This window comes from Anser brachyrhynchus, assembly GCF_964034855.1.
Source record: "Anser brachyrhynchus genome assembly, chromosome: 16".
Classification (NCBI taxonomy): Eukaryota; Metazoa; Chordata; class Aves; order Anseriformes; family Anatidae; genus Anser; species Anser brachyrhynchus.
This window is the reverse complement of record NC_137734.1, coordinates 10689049-10712377: the sequence shown is the minus strand read 5'-3', so window position 1 is coordinate 10712377 and position 23329 is coordinate 10689049. Positions and strand designations below refer to the sequence as shown.

Below are 23329 nucleotides of genomic sequence, written 5' to 3'. Positions count from 1 at the left end.
ATATAAGATGCAAGTACAATTTGTATTTCACTGTCCACGTGAAGATGTCAGGCTAGTCTGGACAAACTTCCCTTACTCAATTTACTACCTGCTGCCCTTTGTTTAATTGTTTCTCTTGCGAGTGCCAATTCACCGAGAACTGGCACAGAAAAGTTTTATTCTGTGATTAAAAATGCCAAATTTGGCTCAGGACAGTCTGAACTGTCCATAGCTGTGCCCTTTACATAAAATTGTAACCTGTGGAACAGAGAAGGTTTTAGGATAATGCTAAAAAATACGGACGCTCAGAGTGTTTCACCCAAGTCCTTCTCCCCTCCAAGACCAAGAGACTCCCAGAAACGCACAGGAGACGCTGCGTGACAGCCACTGCAGCAGAACGGGGATGACTTTGTACCACCTGCTTTCAGGGCCCACCTGCTGTGGAAACTAAGAACAGGCAAAATAATTTTTTTGGTGAAAAAAAGCGTCAATTTTAAAACCTTCACTAAATGTCATAAATGAGTGATTTATCTTTACTTCAATTAAATGCAAGTGACACAAGTGACACTGCTGTCCTGGTTTAGCTGTTGATTAGTCAGCTATTGCAGTTGTTTTTCAAGCCACTTCCAAACCAAACCACAGTCAAACGCCTGCTGCCTGCTATATGGCAACAATCGAATTACTGCCTGTTTAAGGGCAGTTGTATAGTTTGATCTCTCAAGCTGCACGAAGCCTGATCTTTCTTCCTGAGGTGGAAGAGAGATCAGCCCCAAAACCACAGAGTCATCTGTTCATCGATTTCTCATAAGGTCTTCTAAAATTCTTTAGCATACCTACAAAACGCAGCCGTACGATCACAACCCACTCCAACAATCTAGGCACAAGAGAAACAACCCTTCCCTAGCAGTGCTATGCGGTCGTTCTGCCTTTCCAATCAGCAAACCCTTCATTAGAAAGACACAGCACTTCCTCCACGAAGATACACGTTATTTATATGCAGAAACACACCTTCACCAGGCAGCAGCTTAAGCTGATGCATGGCACCAGTTGCCTTTTCACCCTGATTTACCGTGGAGCATTCAACATTCCCCTTCCTCAGCATCCAGGGAATTGAACAGTCAAATAAAAATGTTTTAAAAAAAAAAAAGAAGAAAAAAAGAGGGAAAGCTTGAATTAAAGTATTGAGCACATACATTAAACGTCTATATTGGATCAGATCTTGAGATGGATGTCAGCTCGCACAGAATAACCACTGCTAGAATACCAAAGGAGAGTTTGGGAATCGATCTGAAGCACCTCGCTCTTGGCTTAAGCCAACCATCGGAGGTCAGAAATCATCTCGGAGCTGCAATCTTCCACAGTGAAGCAGTAAGAAGAAAAATCTGCCCTACAGATGCTCTTAAACATGACAGAGCATCCTGGGACACACTATGTGATACCGACACACAGAAAGACTTCCTGCTAAGTGTAAGCAACTGCTGCCAATGGATGCAATGGTTTTGACAATTCCTGTGTTTGTCAGGACAGATGGCTAAAAGTACAGAAGATGCTTGAGTACAGCTAAGCCTGGAGTGGGCAAAAGCCTACAGATCTATATTAATAACAAATCTGGAAGTGGGTTACCTGCGCAGACGCGTGATGCAGAACAGAGTAGCTGCTCGAAGAGACTGATTGTGGATTAAACCCAGAGATGTTGGAAGTGAGGAAAGCAAATGCACTGCAGAAATCTGAAGCACAGAAACACGTCCTATGCGTAACGCTGGGTGTTGATGTAGATGAACTCATTGCAGAGTTTTCACCTGGAATAACGTCAGCGTGGTTGTGACTGCTATGCTATTCCTCACAGAGGCAGAGAAGCCAGAGGGCAACACCAGTAAAAGGCCCAGAACGTGACTGTTCACCACAAATGAGTTGACGAAACTGATGCGAGCCCAATTACTCATGAACGAGAACCAGTGCCCACGCAGCTGCAGAGAGGGAGAGCAGGGATGTCCGCTCCTCTGCTCCCACTGTGCTCCCGGCCCGCAGCAACACGAGCCCTGGGACACGGGCTGTGCTGTTACTCACCTCGTCTTCTCACTCACACGTGTGTCTTTAGAGGAAATAACAGAGCTGCTTAAAACACCGTGACCTCCATTTCACTTTGCTGTGTGGCAATTCATCGTAAGTCAACACCACAGACAGATTTTCTCCTGGAATGAAGTTTTTAAACTCTAGCGTATCTAGCTCTGCAGCGTTAGGCTCCTGGGACAGTGACATTACTCTCTTAGAGAAATGCCAGAAGCAAAATAAGAAAAGAAGGACAAGGACAGAGCATCTCATGACAGACGGCTGTGGGGTAGAGTCTCAGCGAGGAACAGCTGTAATTAGAGCTGGTTTTAGCCACAGGGCTCAGTCCCATTCCCTTCCTCACTTCTCAGCAATTCTTCTCTTGCAAGAAGTCTAAGTGTCTTTGTAAAACCTATCTATTTTCATCCACGGTAATCAAACAGCTACGACAACCTTTTAAAGGAAGGAATTGCATTTCAAATGTATAGACTGATATAAAATACCTGGTGTAAGGTTGGTGGAACATATCCAGCAAGAGGGAGAGGTAGCAGAGCAGTGGAAGCGTTCAAGCAAGGTTACATATGCAGCAAGCTAATTTTAACAATTTGATTAACAGTTTTCCTTTTACTCAGGGTTTTGAGAAAGACCGTAGCTCTGTGATAATGCCCAGCTGAAGACAAGCTGATCAGAGGTGCAGGCACTTCCCTGGCAGTCTCTCAGCTGTGGCTGTGCACATACCTGGGCACTTCTGTCCTGAGCAAGAGGCCACCTAAAAACCTGCCCCAGTATTTTTAACCAGACTGTGCCAGGTTTGTTTCTCTTGCAAGATCTGCTGCCAAACACAAAGCCAGGAGAATCAGCTCAGCCCCTTCCCAAACCCCAAGAAAACCAACCATAAAAACCTGAACAGTGCAAACTGTTTGGATGGGAAGCCGACAACTTGTCAGGGTTCTCTCTGTATCCACAGGCCTTATGCTGCTGAGCATCCATGCCTGACTTTCCTACAGCAGGCTCTGCAGCTTGGCCAGTTTGGGACCCAGCATATTCATAAGGTCCAGCAGCAGCACAAGGCCACCACTGGCTGGGACCAGCCCAAACTAGTGCCATAAATACAATGGTGTCCAGCAGCCCCACTTCAGCTATCATTCCTAGCGCTCCTCTTCCATAAAACACTGCCAAGAAAAGCCTTTTTCTGCATGAATTCCAAGCATCAGACAGCAAGGAGCTGTTTCCCAGCAACTTTCACACGTTTCTCCCCCAAAGCATTTTGACTGAGCACAAGCTGACGGCGCCTGCCCCACTGGGGTCCCTGGAATCACAAAGACTGTGGCAGGGCACGTTAAAAACATCTTCTGACACTGAATCTGATCCCTAGATTTAACACCAAGCCTTTTCTTTGCCACACTGCACACTATCGGGGCTTTGTTTTCAAATGCTCTCTTAAAATTCCTGAAGCTCGTGCCAGATGTGAACCCATCCATCACCAGGGAGGGGATGCAGTTCCTTTATCGTCATCTTTCAAACCTGCAGACGGATGCTGTCTTCTGGAACGAAATGGGAATGTACATGACATGGGTGAGATGGGCTTATTTTCCTCACGGTGAAAATATGTCAACAGTTTTGCAGAACGACGACACTTCCAATCCTCATTACTACAGGAAATCCTCCGTACGAAATCAGGAAGTTCCCTTTTTCCTTAACCCTCCAGTCATACCCCTCCACCATAATTTCTGCAAGTTAAAAACATGTTTGCAACACATTCACAGTGTACTTTCTGAATATCCTCCCACCTTTACCACCAAGAGCCTGTTTTCTTTTTTTTTTTTTTTTTTTTAAATAGGGAGCACCCAGGTGCAGCTATCAGTCTGCCTTTTAACCCAAATATTCCAGGTGGCATCCACTGCTCAACATAACTCGATGTCAAACTTTAAAGTTTTAAATAGCCCTTAGAAAAAACGTCTTTAGCAATTATCACTTCATAAGGGGCAGTGGGAGTTTGAAGACTAAAATACAGAAATAATAAAACTGCAGCTTCCCACACTACACAGGGAAATAAATTCTTAGTGGAAAAGATATGAGCTAGATGGGAACTAAAAAAAACCCAACACACAAAACAAAAAAACCACACACACACACAAAAAAAAATTGTCTATTTAGCATAGCTTTTGTTGACATATTTTCCTTTTTTGCCTAGTTTTACACTGCAATTCAACAATTCTTGACTGTACACCCAGAGATCAAAGACCCCAGGGAAACTCAAAACATCTCAAATCACATTAGTAGGGAGCACGACTCATTTGCCTGCACGTATTTAGACAAGCAAAATTTAAACGTGGCTTGAGAAGGGTTTTCACTGAAATCAAGTTATCCGAGCTATGCTAAGCATTAAATGCCAAAAAGGAATTTGCTGCTGGAGATAATGAAAACCATTACCGCTGTAATAACAGGCTATCAAAGCAGAATTTATAGAAATGGTGTACGTACAAGCACACACATGGAACGAGCTCATCTGATAAGGCCACAGAGCACCTAATGATTGTTTGGCAGCTCTTGGGTGCCACAGTAGTTACTTACCAGTCGCACTTTGATTTTCAGAGGAACATGGAAGCCAAGACTTTGAATAATCATGAGCTGGACACTTAAAAATTAGACTAGATTCAAACAAGAACAGTGGTCACCCTGCCAGCATCAAGCCGTCAAGGGAACAGGAGACACACAACATGTACGGGGGACAAAAGCCAGAACACACTTCTGAGCTCACCTGAGAGGGAAATACCCAGCGTATGGCTCTGAATCGTAACCTGGAGTTACACCGGTCCTTGAAACCACAGCTCCAACCGGGTGCCTGCGGCACTCAGCCAGGCTCGCTCCCACACCGCCTCTCGTGATGCAGAGCGAGCCTGCTGTGCCATGGACGGACGTGCAAATCCACTCACTGAGACAACACTTCCCGTACGTCACATTTTATACCAAGTTTCAGACCTTCAGTAACAGCCTGTTTGGGGAAAACAAACAAAACCAACCAACCGCCTGGGACTACAGGTGTCTGGAAGCACGTGGGCCCCTCACGTGAGGTTACTGATCACACAACACCAGGAGTGGCTACTAGAGACAAGCAAATTCCTACAAATAACGTAGGAAGTGTCCAGATGTCCTTTGGGAAGGGAGGCTCTGCATGGAAGACACTCATTGAACTCTTGCTTCACTTGACCTCGAATCCCAGAGAGCTGTCAGCAATGCTAGCAGGATGCTCCCCTTCCGATAACACACAGGGCAACGCTTGCATTTCATTTTCAGGATCCTGCGAATCAGTTTGATGCACATCCACCTCAACTTTTGAACTCTTCTCCTATCACCTCCTCAACCAGAGTTTTATTTTTGGGCCACAGACATTGGGTGCTTCTTGCTGTGACTATTTGTAGCAACCACCTCGGAGCGCAATTCAGCTTGCAGAGCGTGAGCGCACGAGTGCCAGAGAAGCCCATGAGCTAGGGAGTGGTGTCAGGCCTCAAGAATTCATGAATGTGAGCTCTGACAAGTGTAAGAACTTAGACTATTCTGGAGTTAGCCTTCTGTAACTTGAAAGACTGTTTAAACATGGTATCAATTAAATGCTCATACCATACATACCCTGAGGAAATGGATTACTGAATAGCACTATGCACTTTTTTTTTTTTTTTAAACCAGCAAAAGAAGCATTCAATTTCTCTGGCCAAAATTAAATGAAGAGGGTGATTTCTCATGCTAAGCAGTGCTCCAGAGTTTAGGTCTTGAAAATGGTGATACAAATTGGTGTTGGAATAGCATGCCATTTTTTCTTCGCATTTTTCCTGAAATGCTGGCTCGGTACCATTTGGCATACTTTCAATCACTGATCTAAAAATTAAATGCCTTGTTCTCATTTATGTTTCTAGCATAAGGAGGCCTCATGTAATGCATGAGCAGGCATTAACTATTTATTCACTGTAACACCGTATCCAATGCAAGGGACGTGAGAATCTAAGAACCTGCAGGCACTTACCACCCACTTTTCATCGTGATTGTCAGGTCCCTACAATTTCACAAATCTGTCAAGAAGCCATGCTGCACAGAGGCTACGGTAAATCAGAATAACCCCCAGTACCAAGTCAAACATTAATTATCTTGATTTCCCCCCCTTTTAGCATGAGAATGTCAGTGAAGTTTCACACTGTTATGAAAGCAAGGGATGAAATGCAGTCACTGCGGGATTTCATGCAAGATTAAAAATACAGATATTAATCTTTCAAAGGACTTGAAAAATAAGTCTCAGCAGCACAAGCTTCTGCTTTTAATGCATCTTAATTATTTAGGCAATGTGCTAGCAAAACACATCATGGGCTGCAAGCATCCAACACAAGTCGAACAGCGCTGCGGCTAGAGTCTCCAAAAGAAAGGGACTACCATGAGCTGCGATGAGTGCACATCTGGAGACAGTTGTTTCAGGCCACCGTACCCAGACAACACAAGAAAAACAACCCTCAACTTTCAAGCAGATCAACATGTGTGTTTGAGGCCAAGTCTACTTAAGTCAGTGCACGTCAGCCAGCTACAACAGCTGAATGAGTAAAATCACAGTATGACTTTCTGTGGAGGAAATACAAACACTAACACAGCATTCAATCCCTAGCTGAACTGGAAAAAGGTATTTTAAAAGAGCTAAATCAGAGAAGACCCTTCTCAGACGATGTGTTTGGGCTAGCTTTATCTTACTTTTGCAAACGTGGATTTCTATGGCTACTGGAAGTAAAACATCTTACTGGTACAATGCCTGTAAGGATCCTAGTTGCTTTACATGCTGCTTCACTTATCTGATTAAAATACAGGTGCACGATCCCAGCACATCTGCATTACTCCTACTGAGTTTCTGGAAGGCCAGGTGGGTCACTGTCCTTCGTGCCATGCTCTTGCCGGCACTGTGAAGTTTCTAAACTGGAAACTCCTGCCTCTGCAGGAGGGACTCCTGCAAGACCTGTCTCTGCAGCTCAGCACCATGCCAGCTTACCTCTTGTAGCCAGGGGACCACAGCCTGACGGGCCGTCTGGGAAGCTGTCACAGAATCATAGACTCATTAAGGCTGGAAAAGACCTCCAAGCTCATCTGGTCCAACCATCACCCTACTGCCAACATCGCCCACTGAGCCATGTCCCTGAGCACCACATCCAACCTTTCCTTGAACACCCTGACCATGCAAGGCACTGCTGCTGGTGCCATCAGGGCCACTTTGCTGGGGAGCTCTCACTCACCAGCAGCTGCCGAGGCAAAAGCTGCCTTCAGCACCAAGGTTTGATCCTCCTGGCTCAGCACAGACCTTCCTCGAGCTTGTTTGCAGTAGCTAATTCCTGTCACTGCTACTGAAGAGAGACGGACACGCTGCAGACACACAGCTGCTCCTTCACCAGCTAAGTCACCTTTTCTTTGCTGTCTCCCCAGCTCCCATTTGGAGGTTTTTTTCCCCCCATTTCCTTGAAGCCTGAAGGCCCGGGGAGAACTCTGCTGTTGGCAAGGTGTCAGAAAATTCCCAGAGCAGAAACTAATCTTCAGAGGAGCGTAGAGGACATACAGATCTCCCTGGCTGCTCAGGCTGCAGGGACGTACGCACGCGACGAGGACGCAGAGCAGTTGGCCCCGCTGCGAGAACGCTGCACCCTGCAGCGCTGGCATCCCCGCGCTGCCCTGAGCCAGGAGCTGCACTTTGTCATTCCTTTCTGTAATCCCTAAAAGGCTCAAAAAAGTTTGGGTTACTGCCAGCACAACCATATAGCTCCTGCATAGCGTTATTACCCTCAGTAATGTACAGAAATTATATTAAGGAAAAAAAATATATATCCAAAGCTTTACTCATTGATGTGACTAATCATAAAAAGTTTGGTGTTCTACTTTTTTTTTTTTTTTTAAGAGCAATGCATTTTAATCTTCTGAGCTTCAAGATTAAATTTCCTGTTGTTTTTTTTTTTAACTTTAGTATGAATTCTAAGTATGAATAGCTTTATTCACTATTCACTTCCACAAACATCCCACATATTGTAGACACAATCTAAACAAGGGGAATGACAAATTGTGTCGGTGTTGTTCTGCAGCACTAAACTTCATGAGGTCCAAACCTTAAGAACCTTTAGGGACTTACAAAGTGGCTGACTAATCCTATGACCACCAAGACAAGTTATCTCACTTCTTTTTTTTTTTTCCCCAGTAACTGAATTAGAAATCAAGCTAAAAGGTCAGCCTGTCTGGACAAGGGAAAAAAAAATAAGAGCAAAAAAAGAGCATCACTTGCTTATAAAAGACACTTGCTTGCCAGAGATTGGATTAAAGGAAAGCACAGCAGGGCTTTTTTTTTTTTTTAAGCTTTTTTTTCCCCCTTCTTCTCTAAGTGGTCATGCTTTAATTTTCTTAAGTAAGAGTACCAAAATACCTCTGAACATGCTAAAATAAATCATTTCACTAGGCTTTGAAGATCCTGCTAGCAGTACAAATCAACTGTAAAGTACGCGGCTGGCCAAGTTGCCTTTTTTTTTTTCCTCCCCTCTTTTAAGAAAAGCGATCTGTCAGAAAGTGCTGATTCCTTTAAAACAAATCAAAATTTCCAGAAACAAAGAAAGTTCTGCTTGGAAGGGTAGGTGGGTCTGTAATAGCATTTCTTTCTTACTCAGCCATACCCTTCCCTTCTCTCTCTCCCTTACTCCTATGGGCTCCACTCACTCATGTATAAACGATTAATTTATTTCTTCGGGATCACTTATCCCAAGTGAAGTAGAGCACCTGAAGAAGCAGCAGTAAGAACACCTGAAGTAAGAGGAATTCCTTCAAACCGTACTGCTCAATTCCCGGAGCATACTATTACCAAGAGACATGGCTGGACCTGAAATGGCAACCCGTTAGGATTAACGCTAGATCAGAAGGTGAATGCCATCTTCATTGAGAATGTAGCGCGAGAATTTGGCTACTGGAAGACAAAGACATTGGAAAGAAATTCAGAACCCCTGAGAAAAGGTTACTGGGGAAAAAAAAGGTAAGACAAGAACAGGTGAAATACTTCTACATATTGCCAACTTGAAATTCTCCACTTTTCCACAAAGATTGGAATGGGCTTAGTAAAAAGAAAAAAAAAAGCATATTGAGACACTATATTAGAAATATTAACTTATCTGAAGACATCACATGCTTAAGTCTGATAGGCACAATAAAGGCTTAAGACAGGCGGATTCATCTTCAGAGATTTAAGACTAAATCATCCATGGTAAATATTAACCTTTATTCAACAAATGTGTTTAATTCGAGTCTTAGTCCCCTAATTTACTTCCTGCTCCAGGAGAGTGGCTGAACAAGGTTTGTTTCCAGCGAGACCACACTGCTGCCTGACCTCGTGTACCCAAAAGCAAGCAAGTCACAAAACACCAGGCTGACAGTGCTCTGCCTCTCCTTCGCTACAGGAGAGGAAACAATATCTGGCAATTTGAATGCAAGGAAGACGGCAAGAGAATTAAATGCTTTGTGCAGTAAGACGGAACTGCAGAGGTTTCAAGGGCGTTTTGAAAATGAACAGCTGCATGACCATGGGAGAGGCTGTCAGCTTTAAAACCAGAGGCATATGTTTGATATCTCAGGGACAAATACTCTTTTAGAGCAGTCCCCTAGTGAATGAACCACCTCCATAAAATCCGTGGCACGTGAACCTGCATGCTTTGCCATGCAAGGTTTTCCCAAGTGCTCGCTATTACTTAGGCATCTATTTATAATAATCCTGCGTAATGGCAAGGTGCAAAACAAGAAGGAACCAAGCTTTTTTTTTTTTTTCCCAGTTATATTCTTTTCAGACTCTGTGTGCTAAGCTATTCCTTCTCCCCCTTTCTTGAAGGGCAAAGCTTGGGTTTTGAAGTCATCTTGTCACTGGGTATATGAGCTAAGGCAAACCTCCCGGTACACACTGGCTGCTGTAGGCAGCCACGGCTGACTGCAAACTCCATTACTTTGTCTGAGAGATGGCTCAAATGTGATGGAAATCTCACTGCAGTCCCCTGCTGAGGTAAGAAGGGAGACACCAGTAACTACACGCACCGACCACCACTGGAAATTTGCAACGTGTAGACTTTTCTGTAGGTTTTAGAGTGATATACGCAAAAAGGGTGCACAAAGGCAAACGCACCAGCTCCAGAAGTCAGAGCTGGCATCGCTCCTCCACACAGCATGATTTCAGGCACCTGTCTGGATGAGGCCCTGGCTACAAAGTACTTGTGGAGGCCAGATGGAGACTTTATCCCGAGACTCTTCCCTTCTGGTCCTGAGACTCAGATGTCCAAGAGACAATCCCAAGCAACTCAGGGCTCCCGATGCAGAGTCTCCAACAGGAGCCCTTTCTGCTAGAGATGAGAGAAACCTGGGCGAACTTGTCTTTTTAAGCTGCATTACCCTTTACAAACATTCTTGCTGACAGATGAGTTGCAAGAAGATTTTAGGAGCATTTCAAATAGATCTCATCTGAGCAGCAATGTTCTTTCTGTAAGGGAGACACTGTGCCAACAACACACCCAGCCTCCAAGACAGATCTGGGGGCATAACAAGGCTCGAACAGGTTTTCTGAAGAATTCAGTATGCTCCGAGAGGCTTCCAACGTCACACCTTCAATTATTAATTCCTCCTCCTTTCCTCCCAGAGCAGGAACACACATTGCAGCCTGACCTTTTAAGCACACAGCGGCAGTGAAACAAATCCAGTGATCAAAGACCCTGGCTGAAACACAGGTAGTCACTTAGTTCATCCACACAACTTTCAGTCAAAGTCTCAGCTGATTAAACACATTAGGAAAGGATAGTCCAGGATGCTGTATTTACAAGTCTGAATGCTTTCGTATGAATTTGATTTCAGGTGACGTTAATTCTGTCTCCATTAAGGGCTGCGACCTAAACAATTGAACACAAACGACAGCAACTCAGTTTGCTTCCCACTCACTGCAAGTTTCATTTGAAAGCTTTATGTCACAGAAAGCCTGCTATATACCAAAAAACCAGCGAAAATGAAATTTCGACAGCAAGTTGTAGCAGTAAGTGCTTTGCAATCAATGTCAGCACGCAGCAAAGTGAAAGCAGGTGGTGAACAATGACCCCGTTATAAAATGGAAGGGAGAAGAAAGCTATTCTCTTCTTGTATCTCTTCAGATACAAGATTCAAGCCAGTGAGCTACCTTTTTCAAACATTGCCAACGAATTCTAAACCCAGACGTATCTTCTGATTTTTTGTTGTTGCTGTTGTTTTTGTCTCAAAGGGATTTATGGAGGTGCGTACGACCTGCACCCACGGAGCTTGCTGTAAATCACACCAGTGGTTTGAAGCAGTCACGAATTTGATGAGGTTTGCAGTGCGGTCGGAGAGTGCCTCCCTCATGCAAACGTTCAATTCAAGACCACTTAACAAACAATAAAGGAGAAGATAAGCAAGCTGTTCCAGGGCTTCTTTTCAAAACGACTGTATGTTTGATTACAAGGTAACAAAATAAACCACCCTTCCTTAATAAAGATGTCACTAGTTAAAAGTATTTGCTGGGAAGAGCATACTAAATATGCTGAAAAGGTAACACTTGAAAGAAGCACAAACAATTAGCAGAGCTTTAAAAATTCCTGGCAGATGGCTGAAAGGAAAAAAGGAAATCCATTTAAGGGACATCAATGTTATAAATCAAGGCAGGTGACATTTAAAACTGTTGAATAAAACATATAAAAAGCTGTCTCTTTGTATAAACCATACTTCACAATAGAGATTACATCTAGGTAACACACTTTAATTCAAGATCTTACTCAATTAGTAGGAGATGCGATTGGGGTATGATTTCAGTTTTGGACTTTAGTAATTGCTTATTCCAGATTGCCTTCTGTTGTCAGAAAAAAAAATATATTTTTTAATTCAAGTCTAGTCCTCTCAATAAAAAAAATACATGGTCTTAATGCTCTCCCAATGAAAGCAAGCTTATTTTAAATTCAGCACAGCACAAATACCTCAAGTTTGCTTGTTTCCTAGCTAGAAATCTGCCAGAATTGTGGAGAACGTAGACAGGAATATCTATCAGTCATCCCAGATCCGCCTTTATCTCTAAAATTGATGAATACTCTAGCAAATAAGTTCACTTTATGATCAGAGTAAAACTATGTGAATAAATCACTGCCTGAGAAGTAATTTTTATTCCAGCCACCACTGGGAAAAAGACGGAGATCATAGTAGATGAAGGGGAAAAACTTTTGAACAGAAATGCCCTGAGGATTCACTGGAAGTGTTTGGTCAAATCTTGGAAAAGAATATTTTATATATATATATATATACAAAAAAATTTGTTTTTCAAATGTGCACATTCTAAAATATTTTTTCTCTTTAAGTAGAGAGACTTTCTAGAGACTTAGTAACCAGCTCGGATTATTCACTTGAGTAATCTGGATGAGGGAAAAGAGGAACACAAAGATTTGTGCAGAGACACCTTTACCAAGCTACTTAAAGGACAGAGATAAGTAAAAAGGAGATAAAGCTTAGAGGACCACATTAGAAGCAGGAATTATAAAAAGATAAACCACAAAAGGTTACACAACAGCAGCTTACCCACAAAATGCAAGTACTTTCCTTCTAGCACCTGCCGTACCCACATGTCCTCAGCATGCCTTTTGCCTATTGCTAGAAGAGACCCAAAGACCAGTTCCAACAAAACAAGAACCAATTATTTAGTCTGCCGGTGTTTTCAAAGCCTGCAACCGTACAGAAAATTCTCCCAAGTTTTTAATCGATTGACGAAGGACAGACAAAAGGCAGTAAAGGTATAAAGCATCGATATTAGATTGCTAATAAATGCTATCCAAATGAATGCTCAGAGAAACCAAAGACATTGAATGTTCCAGGTAACTGGTAGACAACAAGCTGTTCACAAGACAGATGACACCTCCACAGACAGAATACAATAAACTAGAGACTCGGGTCATTGTAAAGCAGAACGTGTTTACTGTTATTGATAAGCAATAAATCACCTGCCCTCTAACAGTTCCTCCCTATAAATCACTTCCACTGAAAGAAACGGATGGTTCCAGCACACAGCCGCTCGTCACCGCAGTCCTCAGCTGGGAGAGGGAAGACACGGCACTGAGAGGTCCCCTTTCAACACGTGGTCACGCTACAGCTGCGCAGGGGAAGCAGCAGGGCGATGCACAGAGCCATACGTACTGCGAGATACCAGCTGCAGTGCTTGCAGAGTCACACCAGGGCTGAGCAGAGCACAGAGCTCCGATCCGTGTCGGTCGCTGCACCCCTCTGGCTCAGACGCCAGCCTGCAGCGATCCGCCGTGGTTAGCATCCGTACCTGACGTGCGGGCGTAGGTTCTGATCTGCAGGCATTGGCAGGTTGGTATCTATCACCAGACTCAAAAACACAACGTGATCCTAATGTGATTTAACGTGCTTCGAAATCATGAGACTTTCTGTAAACTTTTCAGTAAGAATTTCCTGCTCTTGCTGTCTCAGCGTTAACTAATTTGTCTAAACTGCAAGGAGAATCATAGGATCAGTAGGGTTGGAAAAGCCCTCCAGGATCACCTGGCCCAACCGTCCCCCTACCACCACCATCACCCACTAACCCACGGCCCTAAGCACCACGTCCAGCCTTCCCTTGAACACCCCCAGGGACGGTGACTCCACCACCTCCCTGGGCAACCCATCCCAATGCCTGACTGCTCTTTCTGAGAAGAAATGTCTCCTCATTTCCAAACTGAACCTCCCCAGGGCAACTTGAGGCCCTTCCCTCTAGCCCTATCACTAGTTAGCTGTGAGAAGAGGCCGACCCCCAGCTCCCCACACCTTCCTTTCAGGCAGTTGCAGAGAGCAATGAGGTCTCCCCTGAGCCTCCTCTTCTCCAGACAAAACAACCCCAGTTCCCTCAGCCGCTCCTCACAGGACTTGAGAAGGATTCACATTTTGATTTCATCACAGCCAACAGCCATCAGTTCAACTGAGCAAGGTGAAGATGCTGAAACTAACATGCTTTTCTCTTCTGCTGGTAAAGATGTCAGAAATGTTTGGTGGTTTTGTATTTCGCTTTTTAATCTTTCTTTCCAATGCACCGTTCCAAGCTACTAACAAAATGCACAGAAATGAGGATGTTAATAAAAAACAGTATATCCCAGATGACAGCAGTACAATGAAACCTTTCACTCAGTAAATAGAAAATTATAGTTTTCTTTACTACTTCAGCAAAAAGAATTATACCTTTATTCAGCTAAGAGGAAAGCTTGTTTTCATTGTATGTTATAAAAAAAAAAGGTACAAGCAGTTACTGTTAAAAGCTCTGGCTAGAACCAGATTAAAGACGGGCACAAAATAATTAGTTTCCTATTGGGTAAATATAAATGGACATAATGCTTTCTAAATCTGAAGACTTCAAAGCTATTTAGAGAAGGATGTAGATGCCATACCAATTCCTGCAGTGCAGATAATTCTAAAACTCTGAGATATGAACATACTCCAGAAAACGTACTTTATTAAACTTTAAAAAAATAAATTCCTTGACATTTTCCTTTGACAGTTTGCCAGACTGTAGGTTAGCCTCTGAGCAAATTACAACCTGCAGTGTGAAATGCATTCCTGTTGCTCTCTCCGTTGTAGCACTGGCCCCGCTTACCTTCCTGCTCGCTGCAGCCCCCAGCAGGACTCTGTGCCAGAAAGAGGAATGCTGCCCAGGGCAGGTCTCTAGATACCCACAGCGAGACGCTTCTGGAAGGGAGCTGAAGATGAACTAGTACTGAAAATAGCACTCACAGCATGGAAACACAGGACCTGAACCACAGGTTCTCTCGTGGTAGGCTGAAGTGGTGAACCTGCAAACACGGGTCATTGTGACAGCCAGCTTCCACAGAAAGCTGAGATTTGCCACATCTCCTACTCCTGCAAACCTCGGCACTCCCAAGGATATAAATTCATGCTGTTTTTTCAAGGAAAAAAAGTTTTGCTCCAAAGTTTTGCTGCTTCAGTGAGAGATCCTATGAAGGCACACCTTTCTTCACTGAATCAAGGAGTGAAGGAAAAAAAATGAAACTTCTGGCTACTGCTAACTGCGGGAAAAGGAGAGGTCTGAATCAGCAAGACTGAGATGCAAGCAAATCAAGGTCTCATCAAAGCAAGCAGGATATTTCTTAAAAGGGACGCATAAACCTTGCTTCTCTATGTAAGCCTCCTTCCCAGAGCCGCAGCAGCAGGACGAGCCTGCCGGTGCACACAACGACCGCTGATGGCTGCGGCTCTGCACTGAGGTCCTGCAGGTGAAGGGCAGCGCTTTCTGCCCGGCTCCTGGAGCTCTTCCAGGGAGGCACAGGTAGCAGCAGCAGCTACACACAGCACAGAAGCATCTGTACCAATTAAGCTCCTGACAGGCTGCCTTACACAGGTCAGATATACAAGTGCTGGAACCAAAGAAGCTTTGGAGCAAACAGCTTCAACATCTTGTGTGAAGCTGGCAGAAAGACTTGATGTCGTGCGGCACTCTTGCTCTAGCGCGTGTTCTGGTCCTGTTTGACTTCACATCCAAGACACGGATAGGATAACTTGATTAGCAAAGACTCAGTGAAAAAAGAAAAAAAAAGAAACTGAACTACAGTTACAGCAAAACCCAAGTTCAACACTACAGGCATTAAAAAACCCCAGCAGAGTCCTGATGGCAAAATTCAAGACTGCCAGGGGCACTACGTGCCACTTACTTTCCCCAGTGAGACTGCGTTCATGGGGTAGAACTGAAAATGTCGCAGTATCGTCACAGGTATCACAAGCCATGAATGGCTTGAACCTGATGATTTCCTATTGAAACAGACTTTCAGTAAAATGATTAGTGATATAATACACAACTTTCATGCCTGGATGATCCACAAATACCTGCTGCAATAGGCTTGGCAAGACTGATTTGAAGCAGGGAGAGAATAAAAATAATAATAATAAAGTGATCCCACTTTAGCCACAAGCAATACTGGAATATTTGCCTGCTCAGAGCAGGCTTTAAAAAATACGAAATGAGCCTTTTGTAGTGTCTAAGAGAGGAAACACTGCACGGTACAGTACTACAGAAAGGTTAAAGAGAAAAAACGTATGACGTTGTCTAAACAAATGTTCTAGCATTATTAATTTAAGTTTGTGCAATAGTATGTGACTAATATTCACTGGCAACATTAAGTTCAACTACAAAAGTTCTGAGATCTGATTATGGCAATTAGGAATTCTACATACAATGCAGCTTGCCCATTAACAGCCTACCCCTGCAGCATTTTCATACCGGAGTTTATTATTTTCCTCCTTTATAGCAAGAATTTCTGCCCATAATTAGTGTTTTGTTTCCATGTTAAATAAATCATAATGTTTTTGAAAACATTTCTGCAGTCAAGCAGGACTAAAATCTTCAGAGATCCTTGTTGAAACCTGAGCGGGGACAAACTTGAACAGCATCAGGCATTGGCTCATCAGCCAGTAATGATTTCTGCCTCAGAAACCCAAGGCTGGAAGCAGAGCGGGTTTATGCCATCTCAGACAACAACCAGGGCATGGCTAGAGCATCACGTTTTGGGGGAATGAAGTTCATCACTTTTTAGTACAGGATCTTTGGGTTTTCAGCTTTGCAGTGAACGGGGCTGACTTGAACCTAGCCTTATCTAACGTGACATTGCCATTGTGATATAAATAGCTTCTTATTTGCCTGCTTCAGAGGAACAATTTTAGTCAAGAAAAGGTCAAATGGTTTTACCACAGGGGAAAAGAAGAAAAGAACAAAAATCTTTCGTAATTTAATATTGCCTTTTTTTTTTTTTTATAAGACAGGAGACTCCAGGTGCTAGCCACATAGGAAGGAGAGGAATACAGAACAGAACTCAAGGCATATTTATCTAGTCTGTAGTAGCACAAAGCAATAATAATTCAATCACTTCTTAAGGCTCAGGAGGAACTAGTATTCACCCAGCATCTCACTGATCTCATCTCTACTCGGAATCCTGCAAACTCTATAGACAAAGCCTGCTCAAACCTATTTGCTTTGGCAGTGCAGAAATAAGTTACAGCTGCACAAGTCTAGGACAGATGTACTTGATATACCCAACGCATACTGTATTTTTTCTTATTCCACAAAGCTTATTGCACTGATGCTTTCAATTACTAAGGATTAATAAACAAGACTTTTACCCAATAGCTAGCCATCAAATTTTAGCTGAACTGGAAAAAATATCCAGTTTTAAGTCTTCGTCTATGTCACATGACGTAAGGTTACTGCTACTAGCCCTCAGATAAGGACCGTACAAACACCCGTGTGTACTATTAGGGTTATTTTCAAGCTTTTTCCTTCTCCTACAAAAAAAGGAAGTGACCAGGTAAGAAGGCAGCTATATTAAAAATTTGCATGCAAGACAGGCTGGTATATTCATAGTAGAAATAGAGAAATACACACAGCTGTCTACAAATTACTACACGAAGGTGACCCAAAGCCCGATTTATTGCTCGTTTTTACGGCTTGCTTTTATTGCTTCCAGCGCACTGGTAATCTATGCACATGGCAATACTTCAGTACTAATGGAAATCAGTAAGCAAGGTCACACGCGTGTCAAACAGTTGCTTTGCACATTCTAAAAATACTCGCAGGTCCTGCTCACTGGAACGGCACAGATCCTTCCCTGCACAGATCCTTCTGCACTGCTCCCTGGCTGCAGCCCGCACCTCGAACTTGCTGCATGCTGGGTGGAGTGCATCCTTCTCGCTGGAAGTGAGGGTAAGTGCTACACTCAATAGCAACCAAATTAGGAAGAAAAATAATTACAGCAAATTTCCCCTTGGGCCATCTTCTGCAGACCACAAAAGATTTTTAAGATACTCCAAAGCAGCCTGTCTTTCCTGGGAAATACCACACATCGAAAAATAATTGTTTGTCATTCAATTAAGTTATAGCATGTAAGGTTAATGAGATAAACTAGGCAGCTGGCTCGACCAAAAATGTGTGCTTGTATCACAGACCTGTGATACACAGTCAGTTCACAGGTAATTTTTGCAGAACATGCTTATGCAGTGAGTTTGAGCCTTCAGGCTAAGCATAACATAGTGCCAAGGACTACAGAAAAAGTGCAGCAGGTCCCCTCAGCTAGCCATTCTTTTCAGTCTAAGCAGCAAAATCATAGAAGCAGCAGCAAAGACTGCAAAACACAGGCAACAACAACAGTCTTTACAATCCATACAGCCAGAACAAACAGCTCCTGCTATTGTAGCCTCGAAGTAAAGCATCTCTGCTGCCTCGCGTCGTGACTAGCAGAGGGATCTCGCCTTCTGCACGGCTTTGTGAAGGTGGAGTGAATCTCACCAATGACTGAGTGCGGCGTGACATGAATCGCGGGTAACGTGAACAAACATCAGGAGGGTGTACAATGCACTTAAAGCTGGCAGTGCTTGCACTGAAGTATCATTGAAGGAAAATGCAGTGCACGGAACAGTGCTCAGCAGAGCACGCATCTTCTAGCATTTTAACTCAAATCAGAAATTTTCCCCTCTTCCAAAAAATTAAATCAGAACATTCCATAAATAATGCAACACAGAAAACTATGTTTTTTCTTCTGACTTCTGAAAATTTCCTGAAAATCTGATGTTCATGTGCTCAGAAAAGATTGAAAATGAAGATTTGGAAAAATAAAGACATGCTTGATATTTACATAGAAACACAAAATGTAGTGTTGAAGCTCAAGAAAAACAAGGAAATTCAAAGGCTGTAATAGTGTTGTTTTTTTTTTTTTGGCCAAGCACCCCATATTCAGGATTAGCATTTTTCAACTGCCATCTGTTTTTTTTTTTTAATTTTAAATGTGTAAGGCAACTAAGCTTCTACCTTAAGGTCCTCATACTTTTTGTTGTTGTTGTTTGTTTGTTTTTAAGCAAGAACAGCATACAGATAATGTCTGGTTATGATAACTCAGAAATACTTGAAGAAAATGACTTTTTCAAAATGCCCCATCTGAATGCATTAGCAATTAGAATCTCCTCAAGTTTCCATTAGTCTGTCAAAACAAGAAATAATCGTATAGCAGCTCTGACTGAAACTCTTAAAGATTGTCACATTGATTGAATTTCAGAGTATAGACTTACAAATTCATAGTCTCCATCCTGTGGCACTTTCCAATCAGATGAATTTTTTGTCTGGCCAGACACATTCTTCCCAAAGCTATTGATTTGATTCTCCTTCTCTTTCTGCTCAAAATATTCAAGGAATGATGGTTTGGCTGGCTGTATCGTTTCATCCCTCCCTGGAAATACAAAATAAAAAATAAAAAACAGTTATTTTTTAAAATATACTTTCAGTTATACTGCCTTACATCATGCCCAAAAGTGAGTTCATCTTTTTAGCACATACTAAATCATGTAACACTGGTAACGTACTATTTTTCAGCAGCTTTTCAAACATAAAGCTATTCCTGAGTGTCCAGAAGCGGAGCAGGAAAGCTCAAAGCCCACCAGAGAAGCGAAGGCACTGCTGGAGGCACTAGGCTGTAATCCGTCCTTCGCAGCAAACTACCAGGTAGCCAGGCTTCGTGAGCTGCATGCTACAGGTGAACTGCTCCCAGCTGCAGCTGTTCTGTCATCCCAGCCGGGCTGCAGGCATTCGCAGAACACGCCAAGTTCTAAAACCAAACAGGATCACTTTACAAGCAGAAACTCATCTCTATATTTATGAACGGAATGGTACAAAAAACAGGCTTTCAAAGGCCACATTTGCCAAACAAATTTCATAATTTGTCTCGGGTAGGAGTAGTTAAAGTCTACACTTCTCGGGCAGAAAGGATTAATTAGTTTGCTAAGCTGTTTTCTTTTTATAAACAGTAAGCTATCAAGTTGACTGTCCTGGTTTTCGTTTTGTAAGTTAATTCCTCTGTACACACTTTCTTACTGCATTACTTGAATAAGCCACAAATATAGAGTAACCATTCAATTTTAGACCATGTTTAAGAAACTTGTCGCAATAAGAAATGAGTAAAGATACAAAGGGAGATAGGGGAGTCTCAGTAACCTGAATACAAATGCCTTGATTTTCAGGAGGCCTCCTGAGCACCATTCTCAGTGACAGAGTTCACTCAGACAGCAGAAGGATACAGCCACAAAGCTTCAGCACAACTAGATTTACACAACTCTAATTTTTTCTCTAGAACTAGCACGAGTGCAACAAAGGGAAGAGCGCTGCTGGCCCACTAAAAGCAATGAGCAGTAACACTACAGTCCCACAGGTAAGCAGGAACGTCATGCGGCTGGTGGGATTATGGATACCAGCACTAACTCTTCCCATCTTCCTTCAGCCTTCACACCACCCGAATCCCTGCTCGTGTCGTTTAAGTGCCGTTACACCACACGAATCAAGCGAACGGGCTTCCACGGCTGAAGGCAGAAAGGCCCGGCCCTACGTTCAGAGATGGCGGCGCCTCCCCGCTGCGTGGGCCCGGTGGGTGCCAGGAGCGGCGCCGGCCTCAGCTGCAGGGCACAAAGCAGCACGAGGTGAGGGGGGATGATGCTGATTCCAGGCAGAGACAGGATAAAAGCCAATACGGGAAGAGAAGACAGCATTTAAGATCACAGAGAATCGAGACTGAAGGACCTTCAGCATTTCCACAGGGGGATTTCTTTACTAGCTCAGCTGGCACAGCATCAAACGCTGCCCAGACTACACTCACCTAAAACCGGCCTGCGAGCTGCAGCGAGCATCTCGTGGTCTCGATCTGAATGAAAAGGCAGGCTAGCACAGAAAATATGTTTTAACGGTGGTGCACCACAAGACCACAACAGCTGCAAATGCAGTTAAAGACTACTTATAAGTTAATGCCACTGGGCTGCTCTTCGTAATAAAATGCCTCGCAAAAACCTGTCAGCGTAATCAAAGCGAGCACTGTGACAATACCGAGTGAAATGGTTTAGTTCCCATAAAATATGGTTCTCTAGACAGTGGAGTAGGTCCACCATACTTAAAACATGTATTTGGCCAATGCAGAAACCATTGTTTTTGGAAAGCAGGATCGGGAATCAGCACCCACACAACACTTTTCACCCAACAGTTATCCTAGGATAACTAGTGTTAACTAGGATATCCTAGTGTTAACCGAACGTGGCATCCACATCGCCAAACACGCACCTCACTCTGGGCTGGGAAATAAGTTCCCTGTCGAATGCCATACAGCTGAATTAAATATGATCTGTCCGGCAGGCAGACAACCACAAGTTTAGAGCTGCGGACTTACACAGGGAAAACAGAGCGGTCCCGAGTGGTTCGCTAGCTCTGCCTGACGCAGACAGTCTCCCCTCAGGGTGTGCACAAAGTTGATCACAAAGAGGACTCCCGGATTCTAAGGCACTTGGCAGTGCCTTCCCCTTGAAAAAATAAAATAAAATAGCTACTCTGGAAACCCATTAAGATTTAATCACAGAATATTATTCTTGAACGTAAAATCGCCATCCAGTGATGCAGAACTTCACAGGCAGACTCTGCCCGATCCTCAGACAAGTGTACAAATTCCTCAGTCAGCTATTAGATAACTGAGGAATTTATTTTTCTACATGTTAAAGGGGACAAATTTCTGCAAAGTGCGACAACTCTTGGCAGGACATTTGGGTTGTGATACCGAGAGAAGCTGGGTTCTACACACTCCAAACATCACGATGAATCTTGAAAGAGCACTGCATCCTACTGCCTTCAAGGGTCGGCTGAAAGCTCAGGCACAAACCAAGATGCTTAATCTTTTGCACCATAAAAAGCAGGAGCAAAGGCAAATCATTCTACCCCCGGCAGTAGTTCCCTTAAAAAAAAAATCACACCAAAACACCAGCTAATACAGAATTAGTTCAAGAAAGACATCTTCAGACAGAGACTGCGTGAAGGTCAGTCAGGAAATATCTGTGAAGGGGAGAACAGATTTGCTATTGGGAATAATTACTGAAATACAATAGCAATCCAATTACAGCTAAGTGATAAAACATTTATTTAGAATGAAGTAAATACACCACTTGCATTCTGTTGCAGTCCAGCCTGTTTGAAGCAGGGGATAAGTTGTTCATGTTATGGCCAATCGTGGCAATGTTTAACACTGACAAATTTTGTAAAAATAAATGAATTCCTACCTAGGCTAATCTATACACAGCTTGTGGAGAGATAGCTTAGGTCTCAAATTGAATCCTGGCTTCCTAGATAAAAAGGCATCTAAATTAAGCTTGCACTGTATGTTTTGAAAACAATTGTTTGCACAGGAGAATCTGAAAGCAAATGCTTCACACAGATGACAGTGGCTAACTCATTTTCTTTAAGACTGTTCACTTGTACCAGAGAGTAATTGTCTCACTTAATCACACGCGTTTCCCCACATTTTGTATTTTACCAACAGCTGCAATACTTGTAAATGTCATCTATTGAACAACCTATTGCAGCGTGACCAAACTATCAAAAGCCATATCCAGCCACCGTAGGCCTTTTGAGCACATGCTACAATCTACATTCAATTTTGGCCACTGATTTTAGCACGTTTATAGACATCCACATCTAAAGTTACATTTAAAAAAAATAGAAGTTACTGACAAAGAACGGAAAAAGATAATACACAGTGGAAAAGATCTAGAATACAGATCAAAATATCTGAAATTTTAGCTGCTGTTCTGATCTCAGCTGGGGAGCATATACAGCGAGACTGACAGAAACGCTCCCGGAGACAGAAACGCATTACCCAAAATCAATTATCATCCCAGCACGACTGGGTTTCTTTTTGTCAGTCTTGGCACTTAAAGCAGCGTCATCTTTCCGAAGATGATCTGCTATTAATTCAACGCAAGAGTCACACCACTATGTCTTTAAGATTTTGATAACAGGCAGCCGAAGACAAAAATCGATCAGTGCTATTTGCAGAATCAGGTGCTGCTGAGATGACACTGCACTAAGCTGCTCTGTGCCAAAAAGCATTTAAGTTCCCAGGTTTATCGGGTTAGACTAAAATACAAATATTTGACAGAAAGTGAGATCACAGCTGTGGCAGAGATAAGCCTTTTATTAGAAGGTCACCCTGCAGTGACAAGAAAAGGCTCCGAAACGAACGCGTGGAGAACCCTAAGAGTAGCTTATAGGGTTGAGCCACGAGAGCTCTCTGAAGCTGTTAATGGCCTACCACGGGGACGTGCGGTCATCTTTTAGGAGCTGTATTAATTACACAAATGGAACGCCACGGCTCTGCTGGAGCTGCTCCAGCTGACTGCAGAACTGCAGGTCTGGGCTAGCCGCACAGAGCAGCAG

At 43.2% G+C, this 23329-nt stretch overlaps 1 protein-coding gene across 1 annotated transcript in view; it reads right to left on the bottom strand.

The window, feature by feature from the left end:
• The window catches only part of STK4 (serine/threonine kinase 4), a 45885-nt gene that overhangs the window by 3947 nt on the left and 18609 nt on the right, over nucleotides 1-23329 (bottom strand). Inside the window, exon 10 of the mRNA XM_080557787.1 lies at nucleotides 19162-19319. Coding sequence (XP_080413913.1) covers nucleotides 19162-19319 — 158 coding nt within the window. The remainder of the gene's footprint in view (nucleotides 1-19161; nucleotides 19320-23329) is intronic.